Source organism: Prionailurus viverrinus, chromosome B4 (assembly GCF_022837055.1).
Source record: "Prionailurus viverrinus isolate Anna chromosome B4, UM_Priviv_1.0, whole genome shotgun sequence".
NCBI classification, from domain to species: Eukaryota; Metazoa; Chordata; class Mammalia; order Carnivora; family Felidae; genus Prionailurus; species Prionailurus viverrinus.
The window spans coordinates 1,666,670-1,691,410 of record NC_062567.1 but is presented as its reverse complement, the minus strand read 5'-3'; the positions used below and the strand labels follow the sequence as shown (position 1 = coordinate 1,691,410).

At 38.5% G+C, this 24,741-nt stretch overlaps 1 protein-coding gene across 1 annotated transcript in view; it reads right to left on the bottom strand.

Moving 5' to 3' along the window:
* Positions 1 to 24,741, bottom strand: part of NET1 (neuroepithelial cell transforming 1) — a 60,545-nt gene that overhangs the window by 34,983 nt on the left and 821 nt on the right. Inside the window, exons 2-3 of the mRNA XM_047864929.1 lie at positions 7,012 to 7,078; positions 3,376 to 3,435 (exon numbers count right to left, since the gene is read on the bottom strand). Coding sequence (XP_047720885.1) covers positions 3,376 to 3,435; positions 7,012 to 7,078 — 127 coding nt within the window. The remainder of the gene's footprint in view (positions 1 to 3,375; positions 3,436 to 7,011; positions 7,079 to 24,741) is intronic.

Here is a 24,741-nt window from a genome sequence, read left to right as displayed (position 1 = left end):
GGAGGGGCAGAGAGAGAGGGAGACACAGAATCGGAAACAGGCTCCAGGCTCTGAGCCATCAGCCCAGAGCCCGACGCGGGGCTCGAACTCACGGACCGCGAGATCCTGACCTGAGCTGAAGTCGGACGCTCAACCAACTGCGCCACCCAGGCGCCCCTAAAAAAATTTTTTTATGTTTTTATTTTATTTTTGACAGAGAGACAGAGTGCGAACAGGGGAGGGGCAGAGAGAGAGAGAGAGAGAGAGAGAGAGAGAGAGAGAGAGAGAGAGAGAGAGAAATATGAATCTGAAGTAGGCTCCGGGCTCCGAGCTGTCAGCGCAGAGCCCGATGTGGGGCTTGAACTCACGGACTGCGAGATCATGACCTGAGCCGAAGTCGGATGCCCAACTGACTGAGCTACCCAGGCACCCCGAAGAAAAATTAAATTTAAGAAGTAGTTCTTAAAAATTGAAAATAAAAAGGAACAAGTAGGTTTCTGGCATAATTACACATAGAAAAGTCTCAGTTCAACAATTTAAAAACACAGTAATTTGTATATACTTACTATACCTTTTAAGTAAAAATCAAAAAATCTGAAAAATAAAACATAAAATGTTTTCAGTAATTGTCTCATTTATGTAATGCAGTAGTGATTTGCAGTAATGTAGACTACTTTGAACTGTGAGTAAACCAAGTGAGTAATTAATGTCAGTGTCCCTAAGACTGAGATTTTTGGTGTGGCTGAGAGCTCTAGATAGTAATATTGATGCAAATTAGTAAAAATACTTTAGCCTTGAATTTGAAATATCAGTATAAACTCATAATTTATTTCTTTATCTGAAAAAATGACTTATGTTTCCTATCTCCGTGCATTAAAAAGGCACAGAAACAAGAATGAATAAAGCAGCAAGGAGTGTTCAGAATGCCCTGGTTTAAGCCTCTACCATTTCCTAAGGAAACCAGGGTTTTTAGAAATGACCACTGACACCGGGTATGGAGCAGAAACAACAACAACGACAACAACAACAAGGGGCACCTGGGTGGCTCAGTTGGTTAAGCAAGTATCCAACTTCAGCTCTGGTCATGATCTCATGGTTTATGAGTTCAGCCCCACGTGGGGCTTGGTGCTGACAGCTAGGACCCTGGAGCCTGCTTCAGATTCTGTGTCTCCTTCTGTCTCTGCCCCTCCCCTGCTCACACTCTGTCTCTCTCTCTCTCTCTCAAAAATAAGTAAACATTAAGAAACAACAACAGCAAAATGTACAAGTGGGCCTGGAATAACTTGTCATCCTGGGAGAAAAGGAGGCTAGGCTTAAGTGTCTAGATATGAGGTGAGGGTCAAATGTCAAAAGGATACAGGAAATCCATACACTGCATTCCTTAAATTTACATTATGCTGTATGTCAATTATATCTTAAAACTGGGGGAAAAGGGGACATAGAAGCCATCCTGAAGCAGCATCCAGTGGCCAAAGATGGGATAACTTAAGCACTGTAAGAGTAGTAACTGAAATAGATCAAAGCACAACAAATGTACAAATATCCATAAGTTCATAGTCACATAAAAAAAATCATTAATTACGTTTAGAGAATTTTAATGAATAAAACTCATTTCTTTTGAAAACTGGTAAAGGAATCAAGCACTTACCCTCCTTTAGTGTAGGTAAGTACCTCACAGTAACCAAATGGTTGCTGAGGGGAACTTTCTTTTTATGGAAGTGTTCCCATTAATAAAGATGACTGATCAAGGCATGATGTCCACTTAGCAACCTTCAATGAATAAATAAATCTAGGCAATGATAATTAACTCATTTTGATAATAGCACAAAATGATTATTATATACCTCTCGAGGGAAGTACGCAGCCCAAATCAATCTCGATCTATCCGTTTAACAGAAATAAAGGAAAGAGAGGGACAAAAGAAATACCATGGAGCTATGAAAAGCTCTACACATCATTTCCTTTTCGACAACAAAAAACTGCAAGAAAGCAAAAAGCTAGAGAGAGAACCTACATATTAAACCCACAGAACCTACCAAGAGACATATAATCACAACGTATAGACTTTATTATGAATTTCAACTCCAGACAAAATGAAATCCAAAACAGAAAAAGGTGTCAGATAAATCAAGGCAGTGTGAGCACCAAATCTGATGATACAGAGAAAATGATACAACCTAAAGGATTTGCTTCAAAATAATCCAGGGGCGAGTAGCCGAGTAGACAGAGAAATGACTGTCATTTGATCGTATGATGGTAACTGCTGAAGTTGGGGTAAACAAAAGGAGGATCATGTTTAAGTAGATTTGACCATGGATTTTACTGCGGCAAACTATGAAATACTGTCCTATTTCTGTACGTGGTCTGATTTGAAGCCTACCGAAAAAGGGTTGCCATTTCATCCTTTTTTTTTCTCTTTGAATACAAGATTTTTAAATGTAACTGAAACTGTTTTGCAAAAAGTCTAACACTTAAAACACACAATTCTTCCATAAAGACATTACGTATGTTCGCGCCTATGTGTGTGTGCGCGCGCGTGCACGCGCGCGCACACACACACACACACACACACACACACAGGCCTTGCTGGATCTGGTATGTTGATGGGCAGACCTATAAAACATCTTGTCTTTAAAAACAAGTAGCAGCTGCCATCATTAAACATGATGCCAAACATTTAAAAAATCTCACTTAAAAAATGTATAACCTTTACATAACAATCTTTAAAAAAGGTTTTTAAAACTGAGATGATTCTGTAAAATTTGGCAACCGACAAAAATGGACTAAGTAATTCCGGGGATACCAGGTTTGGGGACTTAACTACAGTTTTACATAAAGGGATACACAATTATTTTCAAGTGTGCCGTGGAGGTTAGTTTGTGATAGGTCACACATTGGAAATGCGCAGCCACGTCTGACCTGCAGACGAGCTGTTGGGCTTGCACAGTCTAACACCTAAAGACCCGGAGATTTCACGTAGCAATCCGGATTCGACCGTCCTACAAGCAGCACCGGGAGAGAGCGCAGGAGCAGGTGGTGCTTCCAGAAGGGCACACTCCTCTTTTTCACCACAGTCCCTACCTTCCCTGAAGGGTAGGTAGGGCCGGGCCCCTTTACGCAGGTGAGTGGGAGATCACTGGCTGAAGCCCCACAATGTTCTGAGGGAAGCTTTCACCTCATTTTTAACAAAGAAGTGGACACAAAAAAGACAGTATCTGTAAAAGCCAGTATTATTCGGTTTTGCACTTTTTTTTTTGCACTTAAAAATTTTTAAAACCTTAGCATTTGTTATTCTTACAGCACAAGAAGAAACACTATCTGCATATTTTTAAATACTTTATAATTTTTTTAAAGTGTTTTTAAATTTTTAAATTCTTTCAGGGCAGTAAGGCTTACCTTCAGATCAAGGCTGTTAAGGCTTATGACATCATCATCTTTCTCTCTCCGCTTTCTTTTCTGTATGAAAAAAATATTTCATTCTTATACAGAAGGAATGCATGTTACTTCATTAAACAGACTCCATAAAACCGGAAAAATCACGTTAAAAAAGTGAAGCTGTACTCATAAGGAAATTATTTCTATGAGGGATCCCAAATCACTTCGAGCATATATACTGTTTAAATAGCCCCCTTGACTGAATCATCTCATGCTGCGAATTTCCATTCCATTAAAAACCCTTAGGTAAAGTTTTTTCAGAACAGAACTCTTATGTAAGTCGAGGGCTGTCTGTACTTGTTAGAGAAAAAGTAAAATATGTTTTAAACACAAAGGCACCAATTTTTTTAAAAAAAGGAACACATATTATTTATCCTATAGAGGGAGGAGGGTCTTCACTAGGAAAAAAAATACCCTTTTCCCATGGCCCAAAGTAATGAGGACTTGTTGCCTGAAGCAGGATTTATAAGCTAAGACCAACACGCTCCTAGTTATTAGTCGTTGTCCTCACTCGGCCTGCTGGTGCCTGTAGCGGCAAAACTGTGCACAATCTTTAATTTCTGTCTTCTCTCACTATTGAACAATGCCTCAGTAACACATCACCCACCCACACCTCAAAATAACTTTTCAGATCACCAGTGACACAGCCTAGCTCTTGGAATTCTCAAAACTGACCGGCGAGGGCTCCCTTCCAGGACCTGACTCCACCCCAAGGAGAAACTGGGGGGAACGGAATCAAAATCGAGCAGGATAGCGACAACAGGACAAAGGAAAGATAAAGTCCAGATGGAGGTGGGGAAAATTGATGGAGCCTGGAAATCTCAGAAGCCACCACAAAAACAAGAAGAAAGGGAGCTCTGTGAAGTCAGAAAAGTTATCTGAACCAAGCCTCTTTGTAAAGTTTTCAGAAAAACTAAACCCACATTAAAATGAACAGAAAATTCTGAGTCAAATCCTACACAAAGTAACTCCAGGAAAAAAGAGAAAAGGGCAAGAATAACATCCCTACAGGGAATGAAAACACCTCAGAAGGAAGTGCTCAAAAAAGCAGAGCAAAACTATGACATACTATTCCAAATTTAGCTAAAAGACATTAAGAAAATGGAAGAAGACATGAGAGAACAATATATATAAATCAGGATTGGGAAACACTAAAAAAAATGAAGGGACAAGAAATCTTAATTGATCCTAAGGTCATATCTAGAAGATCTGGAAAAACTGTGAATATGATCCTAATTTTGAAAAGCAAACTAAGCAAAAATCCTGCATGTGTGTATCTTATATGTGAGGCTGTGTGTGTTTGTAAATAATTGTATGAGCAAAAAAAAAAATTTTAAAAAAGGGGGCTCCTGGGTGGCTCAGCTGCTTGGACGTCCAACTCTCGATTTCGGCTCAGGTCATGATCTCACAGTTGGTGGGTTCGAGCCCCACATCGGGTTCTATGCTGACAGTGTGGAGCCTGCTTGAAATTCTTTCTCTCTCTCTGCCCCTCCCTCTATCTCTCAAAATAAATAAGTAAACTTTAAAACAAAAATAATCGTACCAGCAACACAAAGGGACTGATAAGGTATCGCTGACTCGGCTTAGAGTGGAGGGGCTGGGGTGGAAGGACTGAGGGAGAGGAAGGACAGGAGCAGGAAACTGCCAGGCAAAAAGAAGTGTACTGAGGGAAAACTCTCATACACGACTGTACTTATGCATTTATATAGAGCCACATACATGTGTTAGCATATGTATAAAGAAATTTAACAGATTTTAAAACATTCTACTGTGTTTTCTTTCAAATATTCTCAAGTTGAACTTTTCACATGGATGTATTCCATCCACCTGGAATTTGTGGGTACCCGGTATGAAGTGGCACAGCTAGCTGCCTCTCCCCCACTACCGCGTGCCGTAAGCACGGCTCCTCGGTCAGCTCTCACCTGCACGCCACGTCCCGGGCTCTCTTTCTCACCGCAGGTCTACCCACTACACCCGCACCCACGTCACGTGCCCGTAGTTACCGTACCTGTGGAGGAAGTCTTAACAGCCCACACGAAGGAAGACATTCCCCGACTTTCACATGCTGTTCTGGGCCTTCGACTTTTCTTCCTGAATTGTATAGAGCGAGAGCTCTAACACTCGAGTGGGTTTTCTACCAGAACTGCACTGAATTTGTAAATATGAGGTGTCCTGACATTCTAATCTTATTGAGTCTCTCCTTGCTTGACTATCTCTCCATTTAATTTGGTGTCTATGTTCTTTATTAATGCTTTCCAATTTTTCCCATAAAAATCTCACAGATCTTTTCATAGATTTATTCAATTTTAAAAACTGCTTTTGTCTCAATAGGAGCATCTTTATAAATTACATTTAATTGAATATTGCAAGTGTATATACCTTCTGTTGAATTCTTTTTATAAATTGTATAGCCAGTAATCTTGCTTGAACTCTTACTAGTTCTAACAGCTGCTATTAATATTCTCTTGGATATTCTGTGTAGACGGTCATAGTGTCCCTAAGTAAAGACATCCTACTGTCTCTCTTGGATATTCTATGTAAACAGTCATCTTGTCCCTAAGTAATGACATCCTTGTGTCTCCTCCTTTCTAATGTGAACAGCACTTGTTCTCCTGTCTTACTGTCATTTTTGCAAAATCAAGTTTGGAGATATTTCTCTACTAAAGTTTTTCTGTTTGAGTTTAGACTTGTCATCTCGTAAGGGAAAGAAACCAAGATGAAAAAAGTTTCAGGGACGATATAGAATTGTATTAAAGTCAGGAAACTCTTGCTATGAATGCTTTACTGACCAACAATACACGTAATTTGTAGAAGAGTACAGAAATCTTAAAAGAAGTCCCCAACAGAAATATAAATTAAATACAAAAGAACAGAATACAAATGAATGTGTATTGCCGAACCCAACAGCACACGATCAAGTAAAGCTTTGCAAACTAGAAACAGAATGATTTTTGCTATTTCCCCCAAATAAGGAAACGTAAAAATCATGCTCTATTTGTACATGTGATTTATAGAATTATAAGGTAATGAATTTTTAATTATAAAAAATCAATTTTCTGGTGTGAGTTTGCACAGTTAGATGCCTCTGTAAATCTCATTCTGAAAATAATGAAACAGTCCCTCTATACGAGGATGATTAATAACAGAAAAAAATTCATTCATCCTATATACTATCTGCAATCATTTTTATACTTTTCAACCAAGAAAAAAAGCTGTAAGACTATGTACATAAAAACAACTTCATGTCTCATCATATATTCTCTTAATTTTCACACTGGTAGGACTAAGAGGAAGGACTGCATAAGGCTAAAAATAAATAGATCTGGTACTTTTCAAGATATATTTTGTATTTAATTGAAATAAATTTTTACCTTGTTAGCAGAAAAGAATTACATCAGGCCACCAAAGATGTAACTTTGTAACAGTTACATTCACATACATTTACATACAAAGATGTAACAAAGATGTAACAGTAACTCTAGACCTCAAGATACTCAGATAAGTACAGACAAGTGAACTGGTACACCAGACTGAAAGACAACCTAAGAATTAATCCTATCAGTGTCTTAAAATAAAAAAACCTAGTTTGCTACTCACCAAAGTGAAGTCCCAATGGGGGCCAGGTGTTAAAAATGTGAAGGAGCTACCTCTCCGAAGGGAATGTCTGTAAAAAGGAAATTCAAGCAATAAATAAATTGAGAGTAACTTCAGTAACATAAGGCAGTAGACACATAAAAACCTACCTTTTTCATAGGCTCAAAATTGTTTAAAGCAGCTTTATTAATCAGTCAATTGTAAAAATAAAAATGAGGGAATGCAAAAAAAAAATTGGGGTGTAAGTTCTGGTCACTTTTAGAATCTTTATAAAAGTGAAAGGGCCTTGGTAAAATTAATAGACAAATTAAAAATAATTCACCAAACCAAGCAGGGTTATTTTAGAAACATATACATGATTCAGTAGTAAGTAATCTACTTATACAGCATATTAAACTAATAGGATAAATGAGAAGCAATAAATGATGCAAAAATTGTCTAATAAAATTCAACATGCACACCTAATATCTTAAGAACAAGAATAAAAGGATGCTCAACATAATAAATAAAACCCAAATGCAATTAATTTGCATTTGTTTACATCTCTTCCATGTACTGATTTTTTTGAAAAATTATGGTTTAATTAACCAAAGGGGGGGAAAAAAGGAACTCTGAATAACTACATCCAAGACAAAGATCTCAAGCAAGATTAAAATTTGACTAGGATTTTGTCTGTTACTATTAAGTGACAGATTTTTCTTCTGTGTTATTTTTCCATTCAATGTAAGGAATTAAGTAAGAAAATCCTTATAACAAAAGCTGTCTTCACCATTATAAAATATAAACCTCTATGTTTGTGAAACGTGTAGAAAATCACAAAACATACCTCGCACAGGAAATACAGCTTATAAACTATACTTACCATTAACCACTTCAGATGTAAATATATATAAAATAGGTTTTCCCTCATACCGAAATAAATGAAAATTAAAGGAGAAAAGCAAAGGGTCTTTATTTAGAGCTTGCTAGAGGCGAGGGAGTCCCCCACCATCACTGACCAAAAGGCAGACCCAAAGGGAAGTCTTCACGGTGGAGAAAAGGGAAGGCTTCAGGTGTGCCCAGATGGGACGCTATGGGCCCGGAAGCTGAGGTGAGTGCGCTTCCTCTGCGATTGTCTGGGAATGCACATTGGACTTGTTCTGATTGGTTCAAAATTGGAAGGAGAAAAATTAGGGAATCTGACAGTTACTGATGAAGCCTGGCCACTGTGGGTTGACTGTTACAAAGTTATTGCTCAGCTTTCTGGATTCTAAGGCCATTCTCCATTTGTATATTCATTCCACTTCTCACCCTTGATCCTCACGGTCTTTGTTCACTATAAGTTACAGAAATACCACAGATGGCTACTACACCCACAAGAATTTGCAAGCTTAAATCAAATACGAGGGCTTTGGTAGTTTTCTAAGCTAAATATAAAGCAGAAGTTTGTATTTTGACAAGGAACACAAGGGAAAATGGCTACAGGGAGAAAGAGGATATCAAAAAGGCTTCACAGAAGAATCGACACTTGAGTAATACTAAAGCTGAATCTGAGAAACAGCAATTAGCAAAGCATACAAGAGCTTTTTGGGGCTTTTTGGGCAAAGGGAACAGCACACGTTAAGGGGGAGTGAAACGAATTATATTGGAGAAACTGTAGGTACAATAGTTCCTTATGTTTGCGTATCAAAAGAAATAAGGAAGGGCCTTCCGGAACAACCCTTAAAGAGAATGGACTTGATCTTGAATACGTAAGGTGGCAGCTGTCAGCTATGGAATTCTAAGTAACAAGAAGGATGAACTGGAAGAAGGCAAGACTGGTCAGAAAGACCAGTTAGGAGGAACCTCCACTACTGCTTCCAATAGATGGTAAGGGGCTAACGCAATAGCAGCGAAGTTAGAAGCAGATTACAAAGAGGGTTCAATGACGAAACCGGTAGACTGTTCCTCTTCCTCCCTATGCCGGTTCAGTTCAGTGTCTACCAAGGTTGCTGACATTGGGAAAATACAATTCCACTAATAATAATTAGAAATAGATGCTGAAAGATCTTAAGGCATTTAAAGCAAATATTTCCTAAAAATTGTTTGTGAAAGATTAAAACACAGTAAGCCTGTTATTACTCTTAAAGCTGTTGGTTTTTTTTTTTTTTCTGACAGCCTCTTTAGAGGAGCTAGATAACTTAAGAACTAGTTTTCCTTGTCACTGCAGAAAAAGTAACAATGAAGACAATGGTATGATTCTTGATAAACCACTAGAAGAGGTACCGTATTTAGGTTAAACCAACTGACATCTGAAATAATTATAATCCATACAACTAAACAAGTCGTACAGGTTTATAAGGTTTTATAAGGTTTCATAGGGAAAAACGGGACCTTCATACCATAAGGATCCATTGATCACACTTTCTAAAAACACTGCTCTCAGTTCTGTCAGATACTACGTGGTTTGTAAGATCATCAGTGGGGAACTGTGCTGAGAAGCAGCAATTAGGATTTCTCAGAAGATTATTTTTAATCGAATGCAAATATTCATTACAAAGTAGTAATCACGGTGGCACTTAAAATATTCAGTAAGTACTTCCTTAAGACAAGTGTTGAGGAGAGCACAAAACCAAAGTTACTCATTTCTCTAGAATCAACCAAACTGACCCCAGAATGAATTTGATGTTTGAAAGCTGGGAAGAAAAATAGCTCTTAGGAATTTTAAATAGGTCAACTGGAAAAATACTTCTTCCAATCATATGGCAAGATTCTTTCCAGTACAGGCTGTAATCAGTTTTACAGTAATGCTATTTTTTCCCAAGTCAATAACAAGCACCTATTTGTTTTGAATACTCATGGAAAAAAAGAACCCAATAAACAAATTGTGCCCAGAAATCATGTAAGCCAGTGCCAACTTTTAAAAATCTTGGAAAGACATGCAGTCATCTTTCACAGGGGTCAGACTCCAAATGTAATAGCTATTTTAGATCCTTGTGGGAAAAAATGTTTGATTTCATGAAACAAAAAGGTTATAAGTGGCCTTTTCAGAAAATACTAAGTACAGTCCATTTGAAAAGGTACCAACAGCTGAAATGAGAACTCCATCTTCTTAGTAATTTGTGTCCGATGCCTTTTCTACACATCCAAACCATTACAATGCTTAAAACATAAAATAAACACGAAGGAACAAGCTTGGTGTATTAAACCATGTTTTCTATTAATCCCATTGGGATTATTCCTTGGCCTCTAACATCCGTACTTCCTTTCCTACCTTTTGGTGTGGTTGTGAACAATGTAAATTATTTTTACACTGAACTAGTTTTGGTCTAAACAAAACATAACTACAATTATAAAGCTGATGTTCAAAAAGAGAAAAAGTTCATTAATTCACTCTTAAACCAAATTATGTTTTCAAAGATTATGATTTGTGTCATTCCCCTCCTCTATCATGGCACGTAATTAAGAGCTAAGTTGAATTATAAGGAGTGGAAAGGTAGCTCAATGAACATTTTCATAAAATGTACCGGACAACATAAGTGAGATAATTCTTCCAATTAAAGGGGAAAACCACAAAAATGTAAAGATACTGGTTTATTTATAATAAAGTAGATATTTAGGGGTTTACAATGAAAAACAACCAAAATGAGTTAGCAAAGTAGTGTTTTTAAAAAGCTAGCAAAATAGAAGGACTCAAGATAGGAATATAGCCGACTAGGTCACTGACATTAGCAATAAGACTTGAGGCCTGGGGCACCTAAAATATGAAAACGTGTAACTGAAAACTGTTTGTGATGCCCCCGAAGCTGCTACGGAAAATTAGCCCCCATGTGGTAGGTAAAACAAGAAAAGAATGCAGCAGTTCTGAAGGACATTGGTCCCACACACAGCAGTGCAACGTCAGTAAATGACTCAGCCTAGTTACAGACTACTTACAAACTCCTGAAATTTAAAATTTGAATCTATTAATGAATGCCAAGGGTACCATGGATGTAGAAAGAATGATGAAAACTATTCTCTGTAGTTAACATTTGTTGATGTTTGGGATGCTGAACTACTCAGGTTCTCAATTTCTTGGCAAATTAGGCAAGACATAATGACAGATATTATTAAAACAATTCATTTATTTGGGTCAATGATCTGATGTACTGGACTGTTTGGACTGCTTCGCATCTTCGCTATTAGGAAATGATCTCTTTCGCTTCATAAAGGTGCTGCAGGAGCTGAAACTTAAGCAGACTATATCCCTTACCCTACTGGGGTTTTCTCAACTTTGTTACCTGTTGAGCCCCAAATAATAGATACACCTTGGATCCTCTCTAGTCTAGAACAACACTGAGCATCTAGAAGCCAGCACACACACATTCCAGGTATCAAAATGTCCTACCCCAATACTCAAACTATCACATAGTGTCTTTAAAAGATTCAATTCCAATATCCTTATCAGGTTGCCTTGCCCCATAGCAGGGAATTCAGGGGAGAGGGCACAGGGGATAACAGCGGCAAGTAACGGTGAGGGAAGAGAACAATCTCTAAAAGCATACATATTTAGAAATCTAGGACTTTGGAAAACAGTTTGGCAATTTCTTAAAAAGTTAAACACAGGGGCACTTGGGTGGCTCAGTCAGTTCAGCGTCCAACTTCAGCTCAGGTCATGATCTCACAGTTCGTGGGTTCCAGCCCCACGTCAGGCTCTGTGCTGACAGCGCGGAGCCTGGAGCCTGCTTCAGATTCTGTGTCTCCCTCTCTTTCTGCCCCTCCCCTGCTCACACTCTGTCTCTCTCTGCCTCTTAAAAATAAACGTAAAACATTTTTTAAGAAATAAAGTGGTCATTTGATGTGGGAGCAAATAGCCTTAGGAACTATTGTGGGTATCCTTTTATTTTTAGCAACTACATAAACAGTAATAATGACAATCCTAGATTATAAAGAACTGGCCCAACTACTTGTTTATATGTCCTAATTTAGTTTAAAACATGTTTGGAAAAACAGTCTATCCAAAGAGTTAAATCTCCTTAAAGGGAGCAGGAATCCTTAGATCTGAGTTTGTACAATGGCTGGCCTGGCTTAAGAGTGTACCTTTAGCCCTGGATATCATTCTACAAATTCATCAATTTTACTGAACAAACACAATTTAAAGAGTCAGTCCCATCACTACTGGTAGATCATAGGCATGGTATTATCTTTCTACCAATGGAGAGCATGACTTCACATCTGTTAAAAGGAAAATGTTATAAAATCCTTAAAAGGATCATATGGATTTACATTCCTGCCATACAAGTGATGTACAGTGTTCAGTAGATTCTCCCAAGGCCCCAAAGAGCAGCAATAGAATTATTTAAATGTTATTTATATCCAATAATTGTAGTATTTGCAAAGAAGAGCTCCTTAAACGTGGTTACATGAGTGATAGTAATTATTTTGTTGGTTGATGTTACTAATACGTCTCTTTAGAGATATTCTGTGGAGGAAGCGTGAGAAACAACATTAAATTAGGAGTTAGCAAATACAGGACAAACTTTTTCCAGTATCTAGCTGTGAAATTTCACAGAGCTTCACACGTCTCATGTATAAAAGAAGTTGTGCTAAATGCTAAGGCTCTCTCTTTCAGTACTAAAATGGGAGTCAGTTTTGTTTGTTTGCTTGCTTGCTTGCTTGTTTGTTTTGATAACAGCAGCAAGAAATTTACTGAATGCTTATTATGTACATATAAACATAGACGTTTATATGAGTTCTGTGCATGGACTCAATCCTTAGAGCAACTCTATAAGGCAGGTCCTATTTCTACTTCCACTTTACAGATGAAGAGGCCGATGGCATGTATCGATGAAACGGGCCAAGGCCTCCAAGTGGTCAGCGGCAGAACCAGGATTTACCTCCAGTTAGTCCAGCTCTACCACGCCGTGAAAAACCATACTACACCGCCCCTACAAGAGCTGACAACAGAGCTAACTGCTAAATACTCTTTGATACACAGTAAATAAGTGATAGTTCTGGTGTTTCCTGCAAAAAATACAAATAATGATACCTAATATTCTTGGAATACTTGCTAGGTCTAGGTACGTTCTAATGCTTGACATGAATTATGTCATAGGATTTTCACAACCTTACGAGACAGATACTATGAAGTAAGATTTAAAGAGATTAAGTTCTCAAGAGCCGGAGTCTGAACCCAGGAAAAAGCCTTACTATAAAGCCTCAACTCTTTAAAAACTAAAATTTTATTTGGTTGTGGGCCTCAGTCTAAAAGAATGTACATTCCCAGAGGAAACGCTGAATTGAATCAAAGGTGAAGCCAGAACAGACTCGGCGTCAGGGAAACTAGATCAAGAAAGCAGGCCATCTTCCAAGCTCTGAATCCTATGGGAGGGCCCAGGGCTGTCCGTGCACAAGACCCCTTTCCTACTACCCAGAGCAAAGAGAGGATGTAAGGGGAGGAAGGATTTGAGAGGCCCGCTGAAAAACCTGCACAGAAGCTTACACCCTACTGGATTGCAGCTGTTTCTACTCTTTCTTCCTCCTAATCATCTCTCCCCTGCCATGGCCTATAGCAGTCATCACACATATGATATGTTCCCCCAGAAGTAATATTTAGCAGGGCAAATCATCTTCATGATCCTTTATTTAACGCGGCACAGACTTAAAACCAGCAGCCGTCCATTTCTCCTAGGTTCTGTGCATCCTAGCCATTTCTATCGCCCAGGGCATCCTCTAACCTACCTGTTTCTTGGTTGGTGGGCTACCATTAATAATTAGCAATAGGTATGGCTGGAAATGAGCTCCAGGCCTGTGGGCTGATTAAAGGTGGGTCCCGTCAACAGCAGTGTTCACCCATGTGTACATGTGTGCCAACACACGCACACGCAACACTCACCCCCACCCCCAACTGTGGTGACGAGTTTCACTTTAAATTCCTGACCGCACATTTCATGTAGGTCTTTACTCTGCCCAGCAATTACATTTCCCTTGTCACTTCCTCTCCTACTCTTGGAAAGAGCTACTTCAAACCTTTCCCTCTTCACTCTTCCAATACTCCCTCCTCACCCCCATCTCACTTTCAGCTTACGACTCTGACTCTGCATCGTATAATATTATATCCTGCACACTTACACTGTCCAATTTACCAACATACCGTAAACTTTTCCTTCTCCTTTGTTACAATGTATAAGCTGTATTAACTAATTCCAAACCCTCCATTTATACACTGGGTTATATCTGCTCTTCTCTACTCTGAAAAGCAGCCCAGAGACAAAACACATCCATTTCAAAAAAACAACAATTAATTATGAAATGTAAATAGGTACAATGTAACAATCTGAAGATAAAAATTGCCAGAGGAAGATCCTTTCTGAATAAGAGAACATAGGCAGTGCAATGATGTTGTCTTGAGGAAAAGCAGTAGTGTAATTAATGGATTTGTGAATTGAATTAGCTATTCATTTTCAGAAAGCAATATATTTACTTGAGGAACCCACTAACAGATAAACTACCATCATTTGGACTTGGGTATTTTGCAGGCATTAACTCTACAATGAAGTATTGCTGCCAATGATAAAAAGTTGTGCTTTCAAATGAAAATTAGAATTTTTGAAAACTGTATCCATCGTTGTGAACATGACATCTCAACCCTTAAAAGCTTTTCAGGTGAGACCAGTGATTATATAAATGACTATGACTTTTTGATAGCATGTGACAATATGTCAGTATGTATCAACCTTTGGAAGATCCGCTTAACTCAGTACACCAGTATTTTCCAAACGACAAACACAGAATGTCTCAAAATCACGGCTGAGTAAACAGATCTAAAGACAGTGGATTTTAATATAAGAGAATGAAAAGTTCATTCATACAATTTCAGATTCAAACTGCAGCCAAACATTAAGACACTGCCACTTGTCAAGTTTTGGTGTATTATCAAAGAAGAATACCCATAACTGTCTGAAAAGGCTATTAAAGGATTTGTGCATTTTTGAACTAAAAACCTGTGTCAGGGCAGATTTTCTTTATATACTCATATACTTCATTCTCTATATACTTCATCTTTATATATTGCAAGCAGCAGATATAAGAATCCTGCTCTTCTGTTAAGCTTGATACTAGAAATTTATGAAACTTTTAAAAAAACTCGACACTTCTCACTAATATTGTTTTTGAAACTCTTTAAAAAATATGTTGTTTATGCAAACATAATGGGTTTGTTTTAAAACATTTAACAAAGTAATAATTTTTAATAAATATAATCCACATCAACAAAAGCTCTCTGGTATCAATAATTTAAAAGAAAGTACAGAAGTCCTAATGCCACAAGAATGAGAATGGCTGCCCTAGAAAAAACCTGCACAGGTACGGAAAGGAAATGCATACCCGAAAAAGAAACATGTATCTTATATGAGATAACACATAAAACTCTGTCTGAATTATGGAAAGAGACTTAAAACGATTATAGTTAATGATATTTCATTGTGTAAAAGTATCATAACGTATTTAATTTCCTATCACTGTTTTTTCTCAATTTTTTACCATAAAGATGTGTTGTGACGTACTTTTTTACACATACACCCACATATACGGTACAATAACTTTAAGATAAATTCCTGTATGTATAATTCTCGGTTTAAATATATGCACTATTAAAGTTTTGTTGTATCTGCTAAATTTCTTGTCCAACATACATGTAATGGGAGTACCAGGAGGAGAAAGGAGCAGAAAAAATATTTGAAGAAATGACTGAAAACTTCTCAAATTTACTGAAAAACAATAACCTACACATCCAGAAAACGCAGTGAACTCCAAGGAAGATACATTCAAAGAGGCCCACAGATAAAATCACAATAAAAATGGTCAAACATAGGAGAAAATCTTGAAAGGAGCAAGAGAAAAATGACTTGCTACTTACAAGGGAATCCCAGCAAGATTAATGGCTGACCTATCAGCAGAAACCATAGAAACCAGAAAGCAGTGAGACGTCATATTCAAAGTGCTCAAGGAGAAAGACTATCAACAAAGAATCCCAATTCCATCAAAACTAGCTTTCAAATACGAAGGTGAAATTAAGACATTATCTAGATAAACAAAAACTGAGAAAATTTGTTGTCTGTAGACCTGTCTTACATATTAAAAGGAAGTATTCAGGCTAAAAGCAAGTGAGTCTATGGGGCGCCTGGGTGGCGCAGTCGGTTAAGCGTCCGACTTCAGCCAGGTCACGATCTCGTGGTCCTTGAGTTCGAGCCCCGCGTCAGGCTCTGGGCTGATGGCTCGGAGCCTGGAGCCTGTTTCCGATTCTGTGTCTCCCTCTCTCTCTGCCCCTCCCCCGTTCATGCTCTGTCTCTCTCTGTCCCCAAAATAAATAAACGTTGAAAAAAAAAATTAAAAATATAATAAAATAAAAGCAAGTGAGTCTAGATGGTCATTTGAATCTACCCAAAAAGACAAAGAGCACAAATAAAATCAGTCTAAATGAAAAAAAAAAAAAATCAGTAAATAAATTAAAATGCCATTAATTAGAAAACATTCACTTAATGCAAAAGAAAGCAATAAAGGCCAAATAGAGAAACCAAGGTCAGACATAAAACAAAATGCAAAATAGCAGGCATAAATCAAACTATATTAATAGAGAACATTAAATGTGAGTGGAGTAAATCTCCCAATAGTAAGACAGAGATTGTTAGCCTGTATTTAAAAGAAATAAATATAATCCAACTATATACCATTGACTCTTGAACAATGTGGGGGTTAGGAGCACATCATGAACCACCCCCCAACGTGGTCAAAAATCCATGTATAACTTTTGACTCCTGCAAAACTTCACTAATAGCGTTTTGTTGACCAGAAGCCTTAAGTATAACATAAATAGTAGGTCAGCACATATTTTGTATGTTATATGGAGTATATACTGTATTCTTACTATAAAATAAGCTTGGGAAAAGAAAATATTAAGAAAATCATAAGGAAAAGAAAACAGATTTACAATACTGTAAAAAATCCACTTATAATGGGACCCATGCAGCTCAAAACCACATTGTTCAAGGATCAACTGTACCATCCACAGCAGACATACTTTAGCTTTAAAGATACAAATAGCTTGAAAGTAAAAAGAAACTATGCGAACAGCAAACCACAAGCTAGGCTGGTTATATTAATATAAGACAAAATAGAATCTAAAACAAAACAAAAAAACAGTTACCAAAGTTAAGGGAGCCATTTTATAATGATAAAAGGATCAATCCATCAGGGAAGTATAACATTACAAATATATATGCACCTAATAACAAAATAAAATACAGATAGCAAAAACTGACCGAAAAGAAGGGAAAAACAGACAATTCAACAATAGCAGCTTCAATACCTCATCTTCAATAATGGCAGAATAACTAGAAGATCAACAAGGAAATCTAAAACTTGAACAACTCTATAAACCAACTAGATCTAACTGCCATCTCTAGACACTACAGCCAAAAGAATATACATTTTCAAATCCACATGAAAAGCATTCTCCTTGAGAGACTATATTCTAGGGCATAAAATAAAAATATATTTAAAAGGACATAAATAATAAAAATATGTCCTCAACCACAAAATTGGCAATCAACAGCAGGAAAAAAATTGGGAAACTAACAAATATGTGGAAATTAAACAATGCACTCATAAATAATCAATGGGTCAAAGAAGAAAGCAATGGGAAATCACAAAATAATTCCATATTAATAATAATGCAGACACAAAATATCAAAACTTATAGGATCCAATTAAAGTAGTGCTTAGGGGGGAATTTATAGTTATAAATAGCTATATTAAGAAAAAAGTGTCAAATAAATAATTTTCCATCTTAAGACACTGGATAAAGAGGGGCAGAATAAACCTAAAGCAAACAAAGGGACAGAAATAATAAAGGTTAAAGTAGAAATTAATGACACAGAGAAGAGAAAAACAGTAGAAAAAAAATCAATGAAGCCAAAAGCTGGTCCTTTGGAAAGATCAACAAAATGGACAAATCTCTAGGTCGACAGACCAAGACAATAAGAAGACTCAAATTACTAGAAATGGAAATAAAAGAGGAGGCATTACCACTTATCTTACAAAAATAAAAAGGACTATAAGAGAATATCATGAATAACTGTATGCCAACAAATTAAATAGTGTAAATGAAATGAGAAAATTCTTAAAAGACAAATTACTGGAAGTGACTTAAGAAGTACATCTAGAACAAGGGAAGAGACTGAATTAGCAATTAAAAAAAAAAAAAAAATCCGCAAAGAAAAGTCCAGGTCCGGATGGCTTTATCCCTGGATCCTACCAAACGTTTAAAGAATTAATACCAATTTTTCACTAACTTTTCCAAAAAACTGCAGGGTTTTTTTCCAAAAGGAGCAGGGAACACCATCCAACTCATGAGACCAGTATTACCTGACACCAAAACCAGACAAAGACACCAGAAGAAAACTACAGACCAATATCTCTTGTGAATATAGACGTAAAAATCCTCAATAAAATATTAGCAAACTAATAAAACAGTACTGAATTCAACAGTATAAAATTATACACCATGACCAAATAGGATTTATACCAGGAAGGCAAAGTTGTTTTAACACCTAAAAGTTAATGTAACACATCACATCAATACATTAAAAAATAGACCAAAGTGGGGGTTGGGGAGAGAGAGACAACATTTGACAAAGATCTAAAACCCTTTCAAGATGAAATCACTTAAAAAACTAGGAGTAGAAGGGAACTTCCTCAGTCTGATAAAGGGCATCTACAAAACCCCACAGCTAACATTGTAGTTAAAGGTGAAAGACTGCATGCTTTGCCCCTGAGATCAGCAACGAGATAAGGATTTTTCCAGTCTCAGTGATTCTGCTCAACAGTGTACTGGAGTTACAGTGAGAGCCATTAGGAAAGAGAAAGAATTAAGGTATCCAGGTTGGAAAAAAGGAAATATAACTATTTATATTCGCTGATGACATAACCTTGTATGTAGAAAATCCTAAAGAATTCACCAAGAAACTTTTAGAATGTGTTCAGGAACAGTGCAGGACACAAAATCTACTTACAAAAATCAAGTGTACTTTTATACACTTGAAATGAAGAAACAAATTCCATTTACAATAGCATCCAAAAGAAAATATATTTACAAATAAATTAAGCAAGTAGTACAAAAGTTATACTCTGAAAATTATAAAACACTCCAGAAAGAAATTAAAGATCTAAATAGTTGGGAAAACATTCCTTGTTCATAGACTGGAACACTGAACATTGCTAAAATGGCAATGCCCCCCAAAACGGATCTACAGATTCAATGTAATCCCTATCAGAATCTCAGCTGACTTCTTTGCAAAAATTGACAAGCTTGTCCTAAAATTCATATGGAGTTACCAGAGACCCAGAATAGCTGAAACAATCATGAAAAAGGAAGAACAAAGTAGGACTCGTATGTCTTGATTTCAAAACTCACCATCAAGGAATGATAATCAATAAGCTGTGGTGCTGGCAGAAGGATATACACACACGTCAAGGGAATAAAATTGAGAGTCGAAAAATAAACGAAGACACCTACGGTCAACTGGTTTTTCATAAGGTGCCAAGCCCATCTGGTGGAGAAAGAACAGTGTTTTCAACAAATGAGGCTGGGACAACCAGACAGCCACAGGAAAAAGAAATAGTACCCTACGTTACACCATATATAAAAATTAACTCTCAAGATCAAAGACCTAAGTATCAGAGCTTAAACTAGAAAACATAGGGGTAAGCCTTCACAACCTCAAATGCAGCAAAGGAATCTTAGATGTGATGCCAAAAGAAAAAGCGACAAATATACATAAATTGGACTTGATCAAAATTAAAAACTTTCGTTCTTCAAAGGACATCAGGAAACTGAACAGACAACCCCCAGAATAAGAGAAAATATGTACAAGTCATATATCTGATAAAGGACTTGAGCCTAGAGTAAAGAACTCTTAAAACTCAATAATGAAAAAAAGGACAAATAACCCAACTAAAAAATGGGCAAAGGATGGGCCACCAAAAATGGCCACATGATTCTGTTCATATGAAATGTCCAAAACAGGGCAATACAGACAGAAAGTAGATCAGAGCTTGGGATAAAGAGTGGGGAGGAGTTTGGGGGAGGGGAATAATAACGGAAGGAGATGGGGTTTCTTTTCGATATTAAAATAAAATGTTCTAAAATGGACTATGGTGATGGTTACACATATCTGAATACATAGAAAAACACTGTACACTTTAAATGGGTAAAATTGTATGGTATGTGAACACTGGTTTTAAAAAACCCAGTAATACTTTCACTTTTCTTGTATGTTGTTTTTCAAATTACTGTAGAGCGACCTTACCTACAGAAAGTTTTATATTTACGTAGGCTTATACATCAGTCTTCTTCCTTACGATTTCTGGATCTGATGTCAGCTTAAATAAGTTGTTTCTTGCTCCACTATTAACGGACATTACCCTGGCATATTTTACGTATTCTTGGAAATGTCTTACACCCTTTCTGGAAAATGGAATTTGGATTAGTTACTTCACTCCCTAGCTTTTCTCCAAGGCTCTTCTAACTTCATTCCTATCCTCATGCTGCCTGTGCCATCATCCTTTACTCAGACCTCATTTCCACCCTCACACGGAAAAATGGAAGCCTGCTGGGAAGGATCTCAAATTCCTGCTCACAACCTACCCCATTCCCCAAACTTACCTAAAAGTATACCACCCGTAGCTTTTAGCCAGGCTAAATTCTTTACCCTTAATTTGAGTTCCATCCTCTTCTGCCTCGTTGGCTAATCATCTCTTTTCTCCTGTCTCTTCCACTTCTCCCTCTACCTACTGCCCAAGGATAACCAGTTTATCCCTTAAGAGTCTCCTGCACAAACTGTTGCCTCCCTATTTCTTCAAAGTGTAATCCACACTCAGGATTTCTTGTTTTCCAAACTCATTGCCAGCTATCAGATTCAAACACCCCTCACCTTTCATTTAGGCTACTGCAGACTGACTTCCCACCAGTCACCATCTGTACCTGAGATTTTTAATTTGGTATCCACAGTTGTGGTGAAAGGGACCACAAATTTGAAATTTTATGTGTATCAGCACTTTTCAGAAATAGTTTTTATAAGACTTAAAAGAGTGTTATGACTCCCAAATGCTACTTATTTTTCTCAATGAAGATGCAATGACATTTTAAAATGCAAGTATCACGTCCTTGGCTTCTCTTTCAGTATTTCCCCATCACCTTGGATAAAACCCAAACTCTCATGCATACAAGGCTCCTTCATCATGTGGTTCTTTAGGATAATCTCTCATCACTATCCCTAAATCCTCCCGGTGGTTACACAATTAGCACCTAGTCAGAGCCAGCTAGGCGTGATATCTAGAACTCCTGTTCATTTGCCTCAGGACCTTTCAGCATGCTTCTCCTCTACATGAAATCACCCATTTACACCTCTCTAACCTGGTCCTTCAAGACTCAGGGATTTCAACAGGAAATCATTTCTTGTTCTTTTCATAAGTGTTCCTTTTATCTGCATCTGTGGCATCCGGCTAGACCTCTACAGTGACTTTTATCACAATTATTAATTTATCTTTATTTTCTATAAAATTATAAACTTTTGAGTAAGCATAGTATTTTCCATACCCATATTTCTAGTGTCTGGCATTCACATGTTTCTTGAAAAATCACACCTCATTCTCTTCTCAACCCATTGCAAACATTGTAAAGTCAATATTTTAACTAGTCTATGGAAATGATCTAAGATAATATGCTCTTCTCATTACCAGATTTAATGGTCTTTTTGTTCCTTATCTAACTTAAACTTTCCAATCCTTCCTTATCACTAATATGTGACATAGTATCCCATGTCCTCCTCCTTGAAATCCTTTCTTCACTGGGCCTCTGAGGGACTGTTCTTGGTTCTTTTCTTGCTTCACCGGCTGCCCCCAGTATCCTCTTTACCCTGACCTTTAAATGTTGGGAGGCCCTCAAGAGTTAGTCTTGAAATTATGTATTTATATTCACAATCTAGATGACTTCCCAGTTCCATGATTTCAGGTCTATTTGTTGACAACTCTCAAATTTATATCTGGTTCCATAGGTGGGTTTGCTTTATGAAATGTCACTGAGCTAAATGCTTAACATTCAAGAGTTATAGTTCAATAAAAGGTTAAGAAAAAGCAAAAAAGAGAGCAATGAGTAGAATATCAAATCACTGTGTTGTATACCTGAAACAAATATAACACTGTACGTTAATCATACTTCAATTTAAGAAAGAGAAAAAAAAATTGTGATGAACTCTTGCCTTCTCCTGTCAACGCCACAGTTAATCCATCTGCAAATCCTGTCAGCTCTATTTTCTAAATTTTTTTTTAATATTTTTTTTCAACGTTTATTTATTTTTGGGACAGAGAGAGACAGAGCATGAACGGGGGAGGGGCAGAGAGAGAGGGAGACACAGAATCGGAAACAGGCTCCAGGCTCCGAGCCATCAGCCCAGAGCCCGACGTGGGGCTCAAACTCACGGACCGCGAGATCGTGACCTGGTTGAAGTTGGACGCTTAACCGACTGCGCCACCCAGGCGCCCCTCTAAATTTTTTTTAACATTTATTTATTTTTAGTATATGTGCTGCCGAAGCGAGCACAACATTTATTTATTTTTGAGACAGGGAGAGACAGAGCATGAACAGGGGAGGGATGGAGAGAGAGAGGGAGACACAGAATCTGAAACAGGCTCTCGGCTCCGAGCTGTCAGCACAGAGCCCGATGCGGGGCTCGAACTCACAAACCGTGAGATCATGACCTGAGCCAAAGTCAGATGCTCAACTGACTGAGCCACCCAGGCGCCCCCGTCAGCTCTGTTTTCAAACACATCCCAAATATGAGTATTTTACATGTCTCCCACTTTGATACGATGTCTCAACTACAATACCCTCTGCTTCTAGGTCCCGGCTTCTCTCGCCACCTAAGTCAGAGTGGTCCTTTTAAAATATAGATCACATCATCTGTTCCTGCTTCCCAACTCACTAATTCAAATTTGAGGTCCCTTCAATGGTAGGTATCCCAGGTGCTGCACGATCTGGCTCCAGCCACGTCTCTGACCTCGTCCTCTGCGCTTCTTCCCCTTGTTTCCTCCACTGGGTCTTGGCTTCTCTGCAGATCCTCAAACACACCAAATGGGATTCTAGCGCAAGGCCTTTGCACTTGCTGTCTCTCCCTCCAAATACTCACATGCCTTATTCCTTAAGGTCTTCAGATCTCAAATGTCATCATCATGGGAGCTTTTCCTTTTGCTCTTTTAAAAAGAGCAACACTGGGGCGCCTGGGTGGTGCAGTCAGTTAAGGGTGTGGCTCTTGATTTCAGCTCAGGTCGTGACCTCAGGATTCGTGAGTTCAAGACCCCATCAGGCTCTGTGCTGACAGCACGGAGCCTGCTTGGGAATCTCTCTCCCTCTCTCTGCCCCTCCCCTGCCCACTCACTCTCTCTCTCAAAAATAAATCAACAACAACAACAAAAGCAACACTACCCTCTCCTGATCTCTATCCCCTTTACCATGCCTTAATTCTCTTCACCGTATGACCACCTGATACTGTATATATTTGATGATAGTCTTTCTCACCCAATTTAAGCTTCATGAGAGGAGACCCTTCATCTATTTTATTCGCCAGAATTCCCAGTATCTACAACACCTGGACGTGCCCAACAGTACAAATGAATGAATGCAGAATGAATCTAACACTGCCTCTGTTGGATATTTCCGAAATTCTATGTTCCTTAACTAGTCTTTCCATCTCTCAGGCTGACATGACTTCTCTTGCTCTTCCAACGCTCCTTAAATAGAGGCTGTAATCACTACCGAGATTTCACGAAGGTGTGAGACCACAAGTACTCTAAACCACAAAACAATAAAAATGTTTCTAGTGAGAAAACCCCTAGGTCTCTCTGCAGAGTAACTTAGCGATGGGCTTATAGGGGCGTCTGGGTGGCTCAGTTGGAGGAGCCTCGCTGGTTTCGGCTCGGGTCATGATCTTGTGGTTTGTGGGTATGAGCCCCGCGCTGGGCTCTGCAATCACTGTGTCAGAGCCTGCTCGAGGTCCTCTGTCTCCTCCTTCCTGGCCCTATCCCGCGCACCCTGTCTCTCAAAATTAAGGAAATGTCAAAAAAAAAATTAAAAACAAAACAAAACATCCCAATGGGTTTATAAATGCCTTGTCGATGAAAGGTGTCCTACCTCTCAAACGGGGAGCAGCACCTTCAGGCGTAAGTAGAACGTAAATTACGCAAGGGACTGTGGTCTGTCCCAAGCAAAATGTGAGACGGACCACAGGGCCTTTTGAAACGACGCGCAGAGGTGGAATTGTTACTTTAAAACCCAGCAAGCAGTAAACACGGATCCAGAGCGCTCGGTGTCGAGGCGCATTCTCGCTACATTTTACAACTTCTGGGAAGTGGGTCCCAGCTGAATCCCCATTTCACAGCTGAGGACGTGGGCCTAGAGACGAAAGGTCCAACAGCCAGAAACCGGCACCTGCCACCTCCAGCAGCGTGGCGGGAGGGCAAGGTTTTCAGTACTCCAGTACGCCGCCCCTCGCCCAGACGCCACCCTTTCCAGACACACGACACAGAACGGGGAGCGTGTGACGACAGACAAAGCCAGCGACCATCCGCGGGGACCTGTTCCGCCGGGAGGCTGGAGCCGCCGCGGGCTGTGCCCGGTTCACGGACAGGCGTCCGCAAGGCGTCTCACTCGAACGCTCGCTTTCAGCCCAAGTTTCGCGCCCG